Source organism: Hipposideros armiger, unplaced genomic scaffold (assembly GCF_001890085.2).
Source record: "Hipposideros armiger isolate ML-2016 unplaced genomic scaffold, ASM189008v1 scaffold_85, whole genome shotgun sequence".
Taxonomy (NCBI): domain Eukaryota; kingdom Metazoa; phylum Chordata; class Mammalia; order Chiroptera; family Hipposideridae; genus Hipposideros; species Hipposideros armiger.
This window is the reverse complement of record NW_017731435.1, coordinates 337,473-353,866: the sequence shown is the minus strand read 5'-3', so window position 1 is coordinate 353,866 and position 16,394 is coordinate 337,473. Positions and strand designations below refer to the sequence as shown.

Below are 16,394 nucleotides of genomic sequence, written 5' to 3'. Positions count from 1 at the left end.
ATCCTCCTAAGAAGCTGCTAAAGAAAAAAAAAATCTGATTTTCCAAATTAAACATTATGATTTCTGAATGGCAAAAGACACATGAACAAAGTTAAAAGACAAGTGACAGAAAGAACACATGTGACACACAGGACAGGGGCAGCCTCCTGATGTGCCACGAGTGAACCCAAGAGGCACAACCCAGAGGAATTAGCAAAGTCCACGAATGGGCATAAAGAGGAAAAACTTAAAACGATGATTCGAGATGAACGGATGCTCAGTCTCAATCATAATTATAGAAATGCAGGTTTAAATCCGCTGGTCATTTCAGAAGTTTGTCAGCAGCTGTCAAGATTGTCAATGGATGGAACCCGGGACCCGGTGACCCTGCTGCTGGAACGTGACGTGAATGCACGGAGACTCCTCACGAGGACGCCCAGTGAAGCCCTGGTCACAGCAGCAAAACATAGGGACCTGCTGCGTGGGGCGGGCGTGGGGGAGGTGGACCTCACGTGCCCTGCAGCTGAGATGGAGAGATGGGTCCGGGGAGGAGGACCTCGGCCCAGTGACCAGTGGCAGGAGGGTGTCGCAGAGCCTGTGTGCGGAGGCTCGGTGCTCGGGTGGGGCTGGGTCGAGCGGGAAGCCGGAGGGGCTCCCGGGGCGCTGGCTGATGCTCCTGGGCCACTGCGGACCCCAGACCAGAGAGCCTGGGCGCCTGGCTCGGTGCCAGGACAGCCACCGCCGTGGGGGAGGTGCTGCCTTGGCCATGCTGGCACCGGCTTTTGTAAAGACCAGGTGTGGTCCCCAAAAACGTATGTTCCCAGCGGACGAGCGGTGGCCGTGGGGGCACAGGAACACGCGTGCCCCACAGCACTAACGGGCTGTTTGGTGCTACAGGCTCACATCTACTCTCTGGGGGCCACGCTGAAGGCGGCCCTCGAGTACGTGGCGGAGCCGGAACCCAGGCTGAGCCAGGACCTGGAGCTGCTGCTGCGCCAGATGCAGGCGGAGGACCCGGGGGACCGGCCAGACCTCGAGGTAATGGCGGGCGTCCCCCTGACTTCAGCCCAGAGGCTGAGACCTGAGACCCTCCCTGGAGCCGCACACGTGCACAAATGCACACACGTAAACGTACACGCATGCACATATTTACATATGCATACCTGTGCACGCAGATGCACATGTGCACGCACACGGCTCCTCCTGTCCCCTGCACACAGGCTCTGCCTGCGGCTTGGTGGTATTGCATTTTGTTTAAATAAGAATTTGATTTTTTTATACGTTTTGTTAAGAGTTTTGGCTTCTAGTTCTGATGGGCTAATCAGAGGCTCCTGGTTTTGTGTAATCCCAAAACGCATCGCTTTTTTATTCAGGAAATGGGCATGGGGGGGGGGGCAGGCTCCCCGGGCGGGGCACGCTCACATCTGAGGGGCCGCCCTTGTGTGCAGAGCGTCATTGCGCTGTGCGAGGAGAAGGTGCCGTCGTCCTGCCGCCTGTGCCGCAGCCTCTCAGCCGTGGGGAGAAGGGTGCTGTCCATCGAGTCCTTTGGAGCCTTCCCAGGTGAGCGCGCACACGCGTTCACGCATGCGCACACCCACGCATGTGCACACGTGCGTGCACAAACATTAACACTGATTACACACATCACACCAGTGCACTCACATGCCATGTAAAAACCCACTCACCCGCACATTCCCCCGCCACACACGTACACATGTGCAAACGCGCACACACCTATTTATACTATAACTCACAGCAAGCACACACCCACACTCACACACACCAAACATGCATACAAATGTGCACACAAATTCCCACTGCGTCCGCGCACACACTTGCACGCGCATATGCATCAGACTGTCATGCTCTGCAGACCCCCATGCAGTTAGAGGTCATGTTGCGAAACAGCTGAGACTGGGCCAGGCGCCTGCCTTGGTCTGGTGAGCGTTTCGGCACGCACACAGGGCAGCACTACACCAGGCTGTTTCTGCCAACACCACACCATGTCTGGCTGGCACTTCCCCACCGTACAAGCTGTTGCTGTCGCGTCTGGATTTTCACAGCTCACATGGGACTCGGGCGCAGTCTCAGATGGCATTTTGAACAAATGCCAGGTCTGCTTGCACTGTGCCTGGAGGGGCCTCAGGAGGGGCATGTGGGATCCTGCAGGTGGCAGCAGTGTTTGTGACCACGGGGGTGGCTCTGACAACAGCAGGGACAGAGGCCCCGCGGGAGGTGTCAGGGGCGGTTCACATGAGACTGTGCGGTGGCTGCCGCCAGATTTAATTTCTTCCTGTGGGGAGCCTCACTTGTGTCCTCATAACAGAAAACGATGTGCTTTTTGGATGAGATAATTAGACGGGCCTGAGGAGCCCCTGTGGGAAGCCTGGCCTGGCCCCAGGGGATCTGGCGGCCTCTGTTCATTAGACAGGATGATGTGATTAAAGAGGGAAGAGAGGATGTTTCTGGGCTGGAACTGGGGGAAGAGGGGGTGCTGGGAGCATAGGACCTGGGAGGACCTGAGGGTGGGGGCCAGGGGGCCTGCAGGAGCTGGGTTCAGGGTGGCCTGGCGGGGTGGGGGGGGGTGGGACTGTTGCAGAGGGGGCCCTCCTGGGCTGGGCTCCCATCCGGGCAGTAGCATTGATGGCCCCCTGCTTTTGCCCAGATGTCAGTGACAGCGCCTGGAGGGGGAGACTTGCTCCAAGAAGTGTGGGGCCCAAGAGGCAGCCTGGGTACAGCGCTGATGCAGAGGCCCCTCCTGCCCCCAAAGGCCCAGAGCACCCCAGGACCCCAACTTCCAAGTCTCTGCTGTCAGCCCCTGTGAAAAACGGCGAGAGTTCCAGCCTGGAGGGGCTGGCCAGCCTTTTCCTGGATGCCCCACGCCCCGTGGAGAGGGGCCGCCTGAGGAAAGTGCAGACGGTCCCCAGGCTCCTGCCCGAAGGCCCTGAGGCCAGCACCCTCTGCCTGTCGCTGACCACTGTGAAAAACCAGTTGCCCACTTCCAAATTCTTCCCTCCAGACCCCAGGAAGGCCTTTCCTGAGGGGAAAAATGGACTTTTCGGCTTCAAGGCCCCGCCCAGGTCCAGGCTGTGGCAGGAGCCGGAGCCTGAGCTCCCGCGGGAAGGGCCTCAAAGCGTGGGCCACAGTGGGGACGGGGCCACTGGGGTGCCCGGCCAGGGCCCTGTGGAGGGAAGCCCCCCACCCCATTCTGAACACCTTCAAGATGCTGGCCGAGACTCCGGGAGATTCGGGGCTGAAGAACGGATTCCAGGAGGAGCTGGAGAGCCGGAAAGTGCAGCCGTGGAGCAGGTCGGTGACCCCGTGTTCTGCGTGGCCCTGTGGCCAGAGAGGGGTCTACCTGGGGGCCAGGACAGGGTGTCCTCAGGCCAGGGCAGGATCTCCCCAGGTCAGGATGGGCTCTTCTAGGGCTGCAGTGAGGAACAGGGGCTCTGCTGGAACCGTGTCCTGGGAGTTTGGGGTGTGCTTAGCATCCCCGTGAGCTCTGAGTGGCCCTGTGTGGGCTGAGAGCCCTGGGCCCAGCTGGCCGAGCTCTGCTGTGTGGCCCCCAGCAAGTCGCTCCCTGAAGCACTGTGGCCCCGTGAGCCACACAGCATGTCTAGGGGCAGCGCCCGGGCCCAGCACCACGGCCAACGGTGAGGCACCAAGACCCTCATTACCCAGGAGGCTTTGTTGACCCAAGGACCGGGGTGCAGTCTGTGATTCGCCTTTTGATTCACATCCTGACAAGCACCTGAGGGTAATTTACATGAAAATGTGGTAACTGTAGAACCAAAGTCGGTCCCACAGACCCCAGCGTGCTGACATGCTGGTGCACACACGCGTGTCAGCCCGCACTGTGCCCACCAGCGCGTCTCCAGGGTGGCGCAAGCCCCACGGCAGGAAGACCTCATGTGCCGGAGCCCTGGGCTCACTCACCTCCCCATCCCAGCCTTTGCGTGTGGATCGCCTCACTGAGCGCCACGTCCCCGGGTCCATCTGTGTGGTGACCTGTCACAATGTCCCTCCTTTTGAAGGCCGCGTCATGCGCCACACTCCCGTTACCCGTTCGCCCCTCCACGGACACTTGCTTCCAAGTCTTGGCCATGGGACTCGTGCTGCTGTGGACGTGGGTGCGAGCGCCTGTCCGAGGCCCTGCCTTCCGTTGTCCTGGACAAACGCCCAGAAGGGAGTGCTGGTCCCCTAGTGGCTCTGTGTGGGGTTTTCTGAGGTCACCACACGGCTTTCCCGCGGCCACCCCGTGTCACATCCCGCCCTCAGCGCACAGGGTTCCGACCTCTCCAGGTGCCCCCAGCACGCGCTGCTTGGTTTGGGCACGTTTCCCAGCCGTTTTGTCGGGAGGCGTAGCGGGGAGGCCCAGCCCCCTGCCCGTCGCCTCCTCACTGCACGTGGCCTCTCCCCAGGGCGTCTCCCTGCAGGACCTCTTGTCAAAGCTGGGCCGGCCCTTCAGGGAGTACGAGCTGTGGGCGCTGTCCCACGCCTGCCTCAGCACCCTGCGCACGCACCGCCAGCACCCAGGTGACACTTTCTTCTGCAGTTCCTTATTCAGCCCGCGTGGGCGGCAGTGTCCACACTGTGAACCGGGGCCCCCCTGGGGGCATCTGCTCTGGACTCAGCACCAAGGGGGTGTCGGGGCAGCAGGGGGCAGAGGCTTAAAAGGTGGGCATATGCAGGTGACCCTGCTGACCCCTCTCATTGGGGGTGACATTATCCCCAAGGAGGTGAAAGTTGGCTAGGGGGACCTTATGCGGAGTACACTGCTTTGTGGCCCCCCAAAGTTCATCCCTACCAAGCGGTGTGACAGGTCCACGGCCCCCCTGGTATTAGCACGTCATGGGTAGGGGTGAGGAGAAACCCTGCCATCTGCCTGCCCTCAGGTCCCGTGACCTGCAGACCTTTGGGGTACAGTCAGGCTGGCCCCGCCTCCTCCTGGCCCCCCTCCCAGAGCCCCCACGTGGGGGCCTTGTCCTCCCTGCCCCCCTCCATCAGCTCCTTTTTGTTTCCTGCTTTTTGTGTCCCCAGCTGCTGTGAGGCAGCTCTGGGGCGGGAGGGGTGTCTCAGGGGGTCCCCCAAGCCCTGTCCCCCAGGCTGTCTGCCGGGGCCTCTGGGAAGGGGAGGAGCTAAGCCAGTGACCTGGCCCCTGCACTGTGTCCAGCGAGGGACCCGGTGTCCTGGCGTCCCCTGGATGACCTGGGGACCTTGGGGTGGCTGAGGGGGCCTGCCCCACTGACTGTATCCTGCAGGCCTCTGGGAGAGCAGGGTCCCCAATGAGCCTGGCCACCCTGACCTCGCCTTCTGTTGCAGCCTACCTGTGTCCGGACTCCGTGCTGGTGGCTGAGGACGGGACTGTGCTCTTCGAGCTGCCCCCTGTCAATGGTGGGTACGCGGCGTGGGCTTCCTCTCGGGCTGTGTTGCAGCGTTGCCGGCCGACCACAGAAAGGAGAACTCAGCTGGGCTTTTGCTCTTCTCTCTCTCAGGCACTTACAACAACTTCTTCGTGGCTCCCGAGGTTGCAGAGCAAAAGCTGGTGACGGAAAAGGTATCTACCCCTCAGTAACGAGCAGCTCTGGCTGGGGTGGGGCGGGAGGCCCACCACCCAGCACTCATGAGGCCACCCTCACCCCACGGTGTGAGTGGAAGTCCCTGGGGAGCTGCAAGTCCCACCCCATCAGCAGTGAAGAGGAGCCCCTTCCTGGGTGTCAGTGGGGCCAAGAGGGGAACCCGGACTTCTGCCCCAACTTGGCAATACTGAGGTGGTGCCCCCTCTTCCTGCCAGAGTGGTGTCAGAGAACACCAGCTAAAACAGACCAGATAAGAGCCAGAGTTGTAACATGAAAAGGCCCAGGTTTCTATCAAAAACCACCTGCCGTACCCAGAACCAGGACGGTCTTATACTGAGTGGAGAAGGCAGTCGATAGGTGCCGACACTGACACTTGTGGTTCACAGCTAATGCAGCGCCAAGAGGAAAACTCCTAGCACTAAATGCATACATACATATATACATATATATATATATATATATATGTATGTGAAAAGAAGTAAAGTCTCAACTCAGTTATCTAAGCTCCACCTCCAAACCCTAAAAAAAGAGAGCAAGATAGCTCCAGAGCAGATGGAAGGAAATAATAGATGAGGGTGGAAATCCATGAAATGAACACGAGACAGTAAAGGAAACAAGTGACAGGAGAGACCAACAAAGTAAACAAACTTTGAGCAAAACTGACAGAGCAAAAGGAGACGTAATTGCAACATCAGGAATGGCACGGTGCTCCTGCAGACACTGCGACATCAAAAGAATAATGATGGAGTAGCACGCACAGACTCGAACACGTAGATGGAACGGACCGACTTCAGAAACATAAACTTCCACAACGCATCCAGTGTGAAACAGCCTTGTAACTATTAAGGAAATTGAATTTGTAATTTTAAAACTCTCAGAAAAAAATCTAGGTCCAAATGGTTTCACTGGAGAGTTCTACTCAATGTTTAAAGAAGAATTTACACCAATTCTACACAACCTCTTCCACAAAACAGAAGAGGAGAGAACGCATCCCAATCTATTTTATGAAACTAATATTACCCTGACAACACAACCAAACAAGGACAAATATATATATGCATAGACCAATATCCCTCATGAATATAAAGGCAAAAATCCTCAACAAAATGTATGCAAATAGAATTCAGCAATATGTAAAAACAATTATGTACCATGACAAAGTGGGCGTTATTCCAGGGCTACAAGCCTGGTTCAATATTTGAACACCGGCCCATGTAGTCTAACATATTAACCAGCTTAAGAGGAAGTCCCATGTTCACATTAATTGATGCAGAAAAAAGCACTTGACAAAATTCAATACCCATTCCTGATTTTTAAAAACTCAGAAACATAGAAGAAACTTCCTCAACTTAATAAAAGAGCATCTAAAAAAAACAAAAACAAAAAAACAAAACCCTCCAGCTAACATCATACTTAACAGTATGAGACTAGATGCTTTTCCCCCAAGACTGGGAACAAGGCGAGGACGTTTACTGTCTCCACTCCTGTTCACCATAGTGCTGGAAGTTCCAGCCACAATAATGCAGGAAAAGCAAGTAAAAAGCATAAAGGCCAAGAAGGAAGAGGTGATGATATTTGCAGATCACAGTTTACTGTGCAGAAAATTCCAAGAAAACTCCTAGGATTTATAAGTGAGTTCTGAAAGGTCACAGGATATAAAATAAACATTCAAAATTAAATTTTATTTCCATATAACTGCAAGGAACATGTGAACACCAAAATTTAAAATATGTTACATTTAACATCACTCAAAAAAATGAAATACTTAGATGTAAATCTAACAAAGGATGTACAGGACTTATATGAAAACTACAAAATGCTGATGAAACAAATCAAAGAAAATCTTTATGGTGCAGGGCTAGGCAAAGAGGCCTTAGACTTCACACCAAAATCACTAAACTTTTCCAGAAAAGGAAAAAATGGTTAAATTGAACTTCATCAAAATTAAAAACTGAACAAGTGGGATTTATTCCATATATGGAAGGCAGACTCAGCAATTGAAAATCTATTAATGTAATTCATCACATCAGTAGACCAAAGAACAAAAATTATATGATTATATCGATCAATGCCTAAGTTTTTGACAAAATTCAATACCCATTTATAATAAAAGCTCTCAGCAAACTAGGAATAGGGGAGAACTTTCTCAACTTGACAACATCTACCAAAAACCTACAGGTAACAAAATTACTTATGAGAAACTAGATGTTTTTCCTAAAATTGGGAAAAAGGCAAGGATGGCCTCTCACAACTATTCAACATCGTACTGGAAGTCCTAGCTAATGGAATAAGACAAGAAAAGGGAATAAAAGGCTTACAGATTGAAAGGAAGAAATAAAACTGTCTTTGCAGATGACATGATTGCCTCAGTAGAAAATCTCAAAGAATCAACAGAAACCTCCTGGAACTAATAAGCAATTACAGCAAGGTCACAGGGTAGAAGGTTAATATACATAAGATGGAACAAAATAGAGAGCCCAGAAATAAACCCACACAAAGAGAATCAACTGGTCTTAGACAAAGGAGCAAAGATAACTCAATGGAGAAAGAACAGTGTTTTCTACGAATGGGGCTGGACCTCCTGGACGCCCCCGTGCAGAAAGATGATAATAATAACCTTGACACAGACCTTACACCCTTCCCAAACATTAACTCAAAGTTGATCAGAGACTTAAATGTAAAATGCAAAGCTATAAAACTTCTAGAAAATAACATAGGAGAAAATCTAGGCAATGAGTTTTTGGCTACAACACCAAAAGCATCATCCATGAAAGAAAAAAATAATAATGTTAGATTTCCTTAAAACTTCTGCTCTGCAAAAGATTCTGTTTAAGAGAATGAGACGACAAGCCACAGACTGGGGGGAAATATTTGCAAAACACACATCAGCTAAAGTGCTTGTATCCCAAATATACGAGGAACCCTTAAAAGTCAACAATAAGAAAACAACCCAATCAAAAAGGGGGCAAAAGACCTGAATGGACACCTCGCCGAAGAAGACATCATGGCAGACAAGCATGTGAAGAGATGCTGAACATCACGTGGCATTTAGGAAATGCAAGTTAAGACAACGCGGTGCCACTCCACACCTGGAACAATGACTGGAAGCCGGAGCCCTGAGCATCACCCGCGGCGAGTAGCTGTCCTCACTGCTGGGCTGGCTCAAAGGGCACAGCCACTCGGAAGACAGTTTGACAGTTTCTTACAAAACTAAACATGCAACTGCCATACAAGCCAGAGGTGGCACTTCCAGACATTTATCCTAGAGAAATGCTCACACGACACCTTCTCCATGGGTGCCTATAACAGCTTTATTTGTATTATAAATCGCCCCAAACCAGAAACCACCAGATGCCTATCAGTGGGTGAGTGGTTAAACACGGCGCTACAGCCACGTCGCAGATGCTACTCAGCAGCAGGAAGAACGGAGAAAATGCGACAACCTGGATAGATCTCCAGGTAACGACGCCAATCCCCAAAGGTGACGTTCTGTGTAACTCCATGTATGAAATGACAAGACCACAGAAATGGAAACATGAGTAGCTGCTGGGGACTAAGGGGAAAGGCAAGAACACGTGGCTTGGGGCAGGGGCAGACCCTGATCCTGAAGAGGACACGTCCTGTGTCTGGATGGTCGGCGACCACGTCCTGGTTGCAATGTGCAGGCTTCACAGGATGCCACGATTCTCTGTGTTATTTCTTAGAACTGTATGTGGATCTACAATTATCTCAAAATAAAAGCTTTAATTTTTTAGAACGGTTGATAAATACTCAAAGTGAATAATTTCCTGCTCGTTTTACTATTTTCTGCTTAGGTTGGCAGCAGCACAGTGAATGGGGTGCCTCTGCAGCTCATGGCCACACTGCACTCACAGCGCCACCTGGCCGCGCTCACAGGCACCTGGCCGTGCTCACAGTCACCTGGCCGCGCTCACAGTCACCTGGCCACGCTCACAGTCACCTGGCCACACTCACAGGCCACCTGGCCGCGCTCACAGCATCACCTGGCCGCGCTCACAGCACCACCTGGCCGCATGGGCACTCACACTATGGACTTCAGCAACTGCTACAGTCAGGGCTAGACTGGCATTTTGTCAGGTGTCTGGACTTAACGAGGTGGCGGAGGAGGTGTTAATGACGCGATTAGACTCACAGATGTGCCTGCTCTAGCTGCTCTAAAGCCTGAGGAGCATCTCTCGTCAACGCCGGCCCGATGAGGGAGCATGCTCTTCAGAACCAGCGAGGCTCTAGCTGCGTTTGTCTCCCTTTCATCTTTTGTATTGAGATGAATGAAAACAGCAGCCAACACGTGGTCGGAATCGCCTGCTGCGTACAGAGTTGGGTGGAAATCAAAGCGTTCAGTGAGAATCGGTTGGCTATGGAGCTTACAAAAAGAGAATTATCCCTTCCTTTTATTTATTCTTTATGTATTTTTTTACCTTTCATTCTTTTGAACTGTGTGCCAAGCACCCCTGACATCAGTCAGACCTAGAACAAACACATGTGTCCAAGAGGCGCTTCTGTTCAGAGAGCCTGTTGTTAACCAGTTAGCGCAGCCCTGGTGAAGGGGACTCCTGGCCTCAGACGCCTGCGTTGCCGCCTTCACCGTCATGAGGAGAGGAAAGGCGGCAGGTCCGGCAGTCCTCGGTCGTGGCTGTTGGCCCTTAAGTGTCTGAGACCTGTGGGCACGTGTTCGACACACACCTGGGGTCCCGGCAGGTCCGCTGAGCAGGATGGCTTCTCTCCCTTCCAGGCCTCGGTGTACTGTGTGGCCGCGGTCCTGTGGATGGCAGCCAAGTTCAGCGTCCCCCAAGACCACAAGCTGGCCCTGCCACGCCGGCTCAAAACCCTCCTCCTGCACATGGCCAGACGCAGTGCCCAGGAGCGGCCGTCCGCAGCCGAGGCTGTCAAGGTAACCAGGTTGCACCCAGAGCCTGGGCAGTGCCCACAGGGGCGGGCAGCTGCATGTGGCCTCTTGTTTCCAGGAAAAGCTGTCATTGGGCAGGGAAGGGCCTGGGGTCCAGTTGTGGACGGTGTCATGGGACCTCTGCTGTCCACCACCCCGGCATTCCCCCCAGACTGCCTGTCCAGAGAGTGGGCACAGGTTGTCCTGGGGCCAGTGCCGACTCCTTAGGTCCTGCCACAGAGGAGCAGAGAGTCCCCCCGGAACTCCGTCCCTCCTCATCTGGTCTCTCTGGGCTGGGGCCAGCGGCGCTGGGTCCTGACCCTCCTCCCAGGTGGCCAACTAGAGCTGGACAAGTGCAGGGCCCACTGTTGGTTCAGTGATCAGGCCGCCGTGGGACCTTCTGGAAGGACAGGCCGTGTGCAGGCAGGTGGAGGAGAGGCTGTGGGCCTGGGTGCTCTGTCAGGTGAGGATGAGGTCTGGGGTCAGAGGTGGAAACGGATCTTACTCAGTAACTACTGACATGGCGGAGAGCTTCAGGGCTCAGGTGAAAATGCAGCCAGGGTGAGCCGGCTGTGTCTGCAGCTGGCAGCCACGGAAGCTCACCCCCCTTCCAAGGGAGGCCTGTCCTGACGACTGCTTCAGAGGCGCAGCTCCAGGTTGTTGAGAAGGACCCCTGGGTTGTAGGGCTCGCACACGCGTCGCCACGCCGATAAGGGAGGGCGTGCGGCAGTCAGCCCAGAAAGGGAGGCCGGGCCTGTGCTGGGTGCCGGAGGGAACAGGGGGTGAGTTTTTTGCGGCCCTGAGCTTTTCCAGACAGGAGCCTGCAGGGCCTGCCTTGGGGCCAGGATGGGGCGTTCAGGCCGGTTCTTCCGTGGTTCTCACCGGCAGTGGGTCCTGTTATGAAATGACAGCGGTATTTCTGAGTGTCCCTTAAACGGTGGCTTAAGAAAAAGAATCTTTGTCCTCTCATTCAATACTGTCTGTAGCCCAGTGAAAAGCAGAACATCTCGTCGGTGGCGTTTTGTCCCCAGTGTGAGCTGCGTGAGCTTGTGGAGAGCCAGTGCCCAAGGGCTGGCTGTGCTTCCAGCGTCCCCGCAGCACACAGGGCACACCGCACAGCCGGACTCAGGGTGGCCGGTGTCCCTTCCAGCAAAGGCAGGGTCAGCGACAGACACCTGCCTAAGGCCCTGGTGGGCTCGAGGCCACATCTGCATCTGTCCTGCAGGCAGCCACTGCCTTGTGGTCAAGGTCACCAATTCTGATCGTTGTAATTTCCTGCGGGATTTTTCTCGTCTGTTTTAGGCTGCAGTCTAGGAGGTATGTAAGAGAGAGAGCGAGAGAGAGCTGATTGATTCTGCCCTAATTCTGCCATGGTTCTGTACCGTCACCCTTTCTTGTAGTCTTCAGAGGGACGGGCTAGGAAGGCCATGTGTCCTCTGTCTCCAGCTCTGAGCTCCGGGCAGCCTGCAGCCTGCCCCTCCATGCAAGTGGATGGCAGCAAGGCAGGGTGGGGAGGCCGTGGCCGTTTCTGTCCAGTTTCTACTCCCAGTTGAGGACATCCCAGGAGGATGGCCACTGCGTGCGTGGATGCTGAATTTCCTCGCGGGCTACCTGAGGCTGGGCCGCCTGCGAGGTCTTCCATGGCACGCGCTGATGGACCGTGTCCAGCCTGGCGTGAAGTGGGGCCGGTGCCCAGCCACCCACACCGCCACGTGATGGACGTGTGGCCTGTGTCCTTGCTTTCAGATATGCAGCAGTTACCTCCTTCAGCGCGGCATGGACAGCAGGAAGATCTTAGCCCACCTGAGGGCGTCCACCTGTAAGGTAAGTCGAGATCCCCGGGGCACAGCTGCAGACCCTGTGTCTGCCCAGGGCCCTGGACAGGAGCACCCTTGTTTTCATTGCTTATTGTATAGCTGTATGGAGTTCAGGGCAGACAGCTGACTGACATACGTTCTTCTCGGCCTTTTCCCACCATCCTGAATAGCAGCTCCACGCCCTGGCCTCTGCTGACTGCCTGGCATGTGTGGGTGCTTTTCACCCAGTGTGGGGGGCGGGGAGACCTCATGGTGCATGCACATTGACCTTCAAGTAGCCACATCGTTTACAAATGTGCCTGCTGGCTTCCTGGGCTGCCGCCCGGGCCGGCCACATCAGGTGGTGACGGTCCCTCTGGCAGCAGGCAGGCTCACACCGCCCCCAGAGTCTCGGACAGGACATCACCCTCCCACACCCGAGAAACCTACCAAACCCTTGTTGACTTGGGAAACAGTGTCCCAGAGGCTCCTGTTCTGAAGAGAACCAGCCCCAGCTCCGTCGGCATGGGCAGGAGAGGGCTGCCGGTGGCCGCTCTGCCCCATGTCATCCCAACATGGGCCCCCGTGTCCTTCTGCCCAGGTTTACCAAGAGGAAGAGACCATCAGCCTCCAAAACGCTTTCTCGGTGGTTGAACTAGACCCCAGCGCAGCGCCTACTCCCGCGTCCAGCTCAGGTGGGTCCCCTGGGACCAGCCTTCCTGCCCCCAAGGCCCCTGCCGCTGTCCCACAGAGTGCCTCCAGTGCTTGAGTGGACACCGCATCTGGACGCTACCGGGACCCCCGGCCAGTCTTGCTCCCAAATTACCTCCCGTCTGAACCGCCAGAGTGGGTGGCTCCCACCCCAGCACTGCCACGCTTTCACGTCCCTGTTCTTGTCCTGCTCCCTGTCCCCTCCGCAGAGCCCACTGTGTCCCGTCTGGAGCACCCACCCCCGTCCTGGGTTTCCCGTCACCCCTGGCCTCCCTCCCGGCTCCGGCCGCCCTGGGCTCAGGTCTCTCACTGTGAAGTCTCCTTTCCCCTTGTGTTCGGAAGTCCCAGTGTCTCCAGGGCTCCCGGGCCCCTGGGGACCTGTGGGAGGGGACACAGCTCCCACTTGGGGCTGGAGGGGCCACCTCAGCCTCTACGTGGTGGGGAGTGGCCCCCCACCCACACTCACCCCAACTTCATCCTCAGGCTTTGTGCAGGTCAGCGGGGACACCAGGCTTGTGGCCATGCAGGGGACCATGCCCAGCCAACCCTCCTGCTGCGAGGGGGCCTTGGAGCTGCCAGCTGCGTTCACCTCTGCAGCCACGCACCTGAAACCCATCGTCCTCGCCCCAGCGTCTGCTGCAGCCAGGTGAGTGGCAGGTGTGGCCAGGAGCCAGGGTGGGATGGGGCAGGGGTGTGAGGAGCCTGCTGAGTGCTCTGTCCTTCCCTCCTGCTCACAGGGACATGCTTGCCCTGTCCTCAGGGACAGCCGAGATGCCACAGGAGAGGAGAGGCTGGCTGGACGGGGACGTCAGTGGGAAGAAGGCCCCTGAGGCCCACGTAGTGGCCACCAGCCTGGAGACGCCGGACCAGCCGGCACCTGGGCCCCCACCACAGGGCGCAGCCCCAGAACCCCCCAGAGAGTTGGCGCTGAGAGATTCGGCCCAGGGGTGCCCCTGCCCCTCAGCTCCCGCCTCATCGGCGACACCCCAGTCTTCTGCCCCAGCCCCGTCCCTGCAGGCACCGGGGCCACCCCAGGGGCAGGGGCCGGAGGAGCCGGTCCCACCTGGGGCCTCCTCTGGAGGCCCCGGGCCCCGCCCCCCAGGGCCCACCGCAGCCCACCATGGCCTGCGGCACCCGGCCAAGCCACCCAGGAGCAAGGCCACCGAGGGCCCCTCCCTGGCCGGGGGGAGTGCCAGCAGCCCCAGGAGCCCCCCTGTCAGGGAGCGGGATGACCGGGCCCCAGACAGTCATGCAGAGCGGCCCCGGCCAGCAGACCGCAAGCTGTGTCCGTCCAGTGTGGATGCCTCGCCGCTCCCAGAGACGACGGCCTGCCCGTCGCTGCAGGAGGCCACGCGCCTCATCCAGGAGGAGTTTGCCTTCGATGGCTACCTGGAGAACGGGCTGGAGGCTCTGATCATGGGTACCAGGGGGACACGGGCCTTGGAGATGCGCCAGGACCTGGGAGGGGCTGGGAGAGGCTCAGTGTGAAGGGGACTCAGGACACCACAGAGGGGGGGCCCCGCTCCGATCTGCACAAGGAGCCGGTGGGCAGAGCTGGTCCCCAGGGGCCGTCTGGTCTCAGCCCAGCTGCCCTCCCCGCCCCAGCCCCCGAGACTAGCCTCACTGGTTTGTAGAGTGCAGGAACCCAGAAAAGTGCCCGCATTTTAACTTGCTCTGATTGTTTTGCAAAACCAGGGGAATATATCTACGCCCTGAAAGACCTCACCTACGCCACGTTCTGTGGGGCCATATCGGAGAAGTTTTGTGACCTCTACTGGGGGGAGAAGCTGCTGCAGAATCTTTTCAAAGTGGTGAACGAGAGGGCATCGCCCTCCAAAAAGTGAGTCCCCACCCAGGGCCCGGGGCAGAGCCCTCTGCAGACCCTCCTGTGTTCACGGCAGCCTTCTGGCCCCTGGCGTCCAGCTCAACACCTCCCCAGAATGGCTGCCCACTGGGGACCCCTCTCATGGCCCAAAGCCCAGCCTGCTCCCACAGCTTTCCCTTCCAGCTCTGGGCTCCTTTGGGAGGAAAGGGGGGCCTGTGGGGTCACGGGGCCAGGAGATCCCTGCCGAGGGACCAGCTGGAGAGAAGCGTCTGCCACCCCTCCCGCCCCCCGCCGTCCAGGCCAGTGCTGTGTGCCAGCTCCCCTCCTACTGTTAGAAGGTGGGGTGGCAGCTGCAGGAGGGCAGGCTGCTTCCCTCTGCCTCCCCGACCCCCCCGCCCGTGGCCCCCCTCACAGGCGGCACCCTGGTGCTCCTTGATGCCAGGGTTTGGCCCACCCCCCAGGGCTGCCAAGGGCAGTGAGGGTGACCCATGGGCAGCCTGTGCCTCGAGCACCCCAACGCCCTGACACGCAGCCCTACCCGCCCTGTAACCACACCAGGTGGTAAGACAGGTGACAGTGTAGCTTCTGCGTGGGAGCCATGGGGTGCCTGCGGCCTGTGTGGACGGTCAGCACCCGTCTCGGCCCCAGCCCTCCGGTCCCACGCACTCCCAGTGAGGGGCACGCACTCTGTTCTGCGTCCCTCCAGGCCGTGCATTTCCATAGCACTGGGACGGGCGTATGGGCACCTCAAGAAATGAACGCACAGAAAGCCTGTGCCCACGGCCCCTAATTGCCTGGGAGGAGGGTGCTCCGTGACAGCCGGTGACCTGCTCTCAGGTCGCCCGGAAGCGTGGGCTGGAGGGGAGCTGCCCACCAAGGGGCCTGTGCTGAGCGGGCGAGTGTCTGGGAGGGGCTGGCGGCCGGTCGCTGAGGGCTCCACTTCAGACCCAGCGCTTGCAGCGTGGGTGCTGGGGGAGGGACTCAGTGTCCTGCTCTCTGATGACAGCGCTTCAGAGGAGGCTGGGTCCCGGCCCGAGCCCGGCGCACCAACTGGCGGCTCACCATCCAGCAAACGGCCCTCGCTGCTTGGAGGAGGTGAGAGATGGGGCTGCACGCAGTTCATCTGGAGCCTCTCGATGTGGCTGGACAATTGCAGAAAAGGCGTCCCTTTGCCCCAGGGTCCCCAGGGCAGGGCCCTCCCCTGGGGGGTCTGTGCTGTGAGGGGAGCGTTCTCCCCAGGCCAGCAGGTGGGTGGCAAGCAGGTGGCTGGAACAGGGGGACTGAGGAAGCCAATGGGCTATTGGGGGACATCTCCTGCTTCCTGGACCTGCTGGCCAGCAGCTCGGTGACGGGGTGGGCGACGCGGCTGCAGGGATCTGCATGACCACAATCACACACATGGGGCTGTGGGGACAAGGTCAGGGCCCTCACACCCACTCACCGCCAAGCGGAAACTCCCAAGGACAATACGCAGCCGGTGCTGGCCCTACCTCCACAGCCGAGCCCGCCCCTTTTTGTGTCCATCTGTTTGCAAACAGTTCAGAGTCCCTCGAATCTCCACTCAACTCCACTCCCCACAACAGCCACGTTTGGGAGGG

The 16,394-nt window shown here is 57.3% G+C and overlaps 1 protein-coding gene across 1 annotated transcript in view; it reads left to right on the top strand.

Annotated features, from left to right (window-relative positions):
• The window catches only part of KNDC1 (kinase non-catalytic C-lobe domain containing 1), a 51,241-nt gene that overhangs the window by 13,570 nt on the left and 21,277 nt on the right, over positions 1-16,394 (top strand). The window contains exons 5-17 of the mRNA XM_019644075.1: positions 877-1,017; positions 1,428-1,539; positions 2,645-3,288; positions 4,401-4,515; positions 5,302-5,373; positions 5,475-5,536; positions 10,312-10,470; positions 12,211-12,288; positions 12,862-12,955; positions 13,455-13,617; positions 13,709-14,391; positions 14,667-14,811; positions 15,803-15,891. Coding sequence (XP_019499620.1) covers positions 877-1,017; positions 1,428-1,539; positions 2,645-3,288; positions 4,401-4,515; positions 5,302-5,373; positions 5,475-5,536; positions 10,312-10,470; positions 12,211-12,288; positions 12,862-12,955; positions 13,455-13,617; positions 13,709-14,391; positions 14,667-14,811; positions 15,803-15,891 — 2,557 coding nt within the window. The remainder of the gene's footprint in view (positions 1-876; positions 1,018-1,427; positions 1,540-2,644; positions 3,289-4,400; positions 4,516-5,301; positions 5,374-5,474; positions 5,537-10,311; positions 10,471-12,210; positions 12,289-12,861; positions 12,956-13,454; positions 13,618-13,708; positions 14,392-14,666; positions 14,812-15,802; positions 15,892-16,394) is intronic.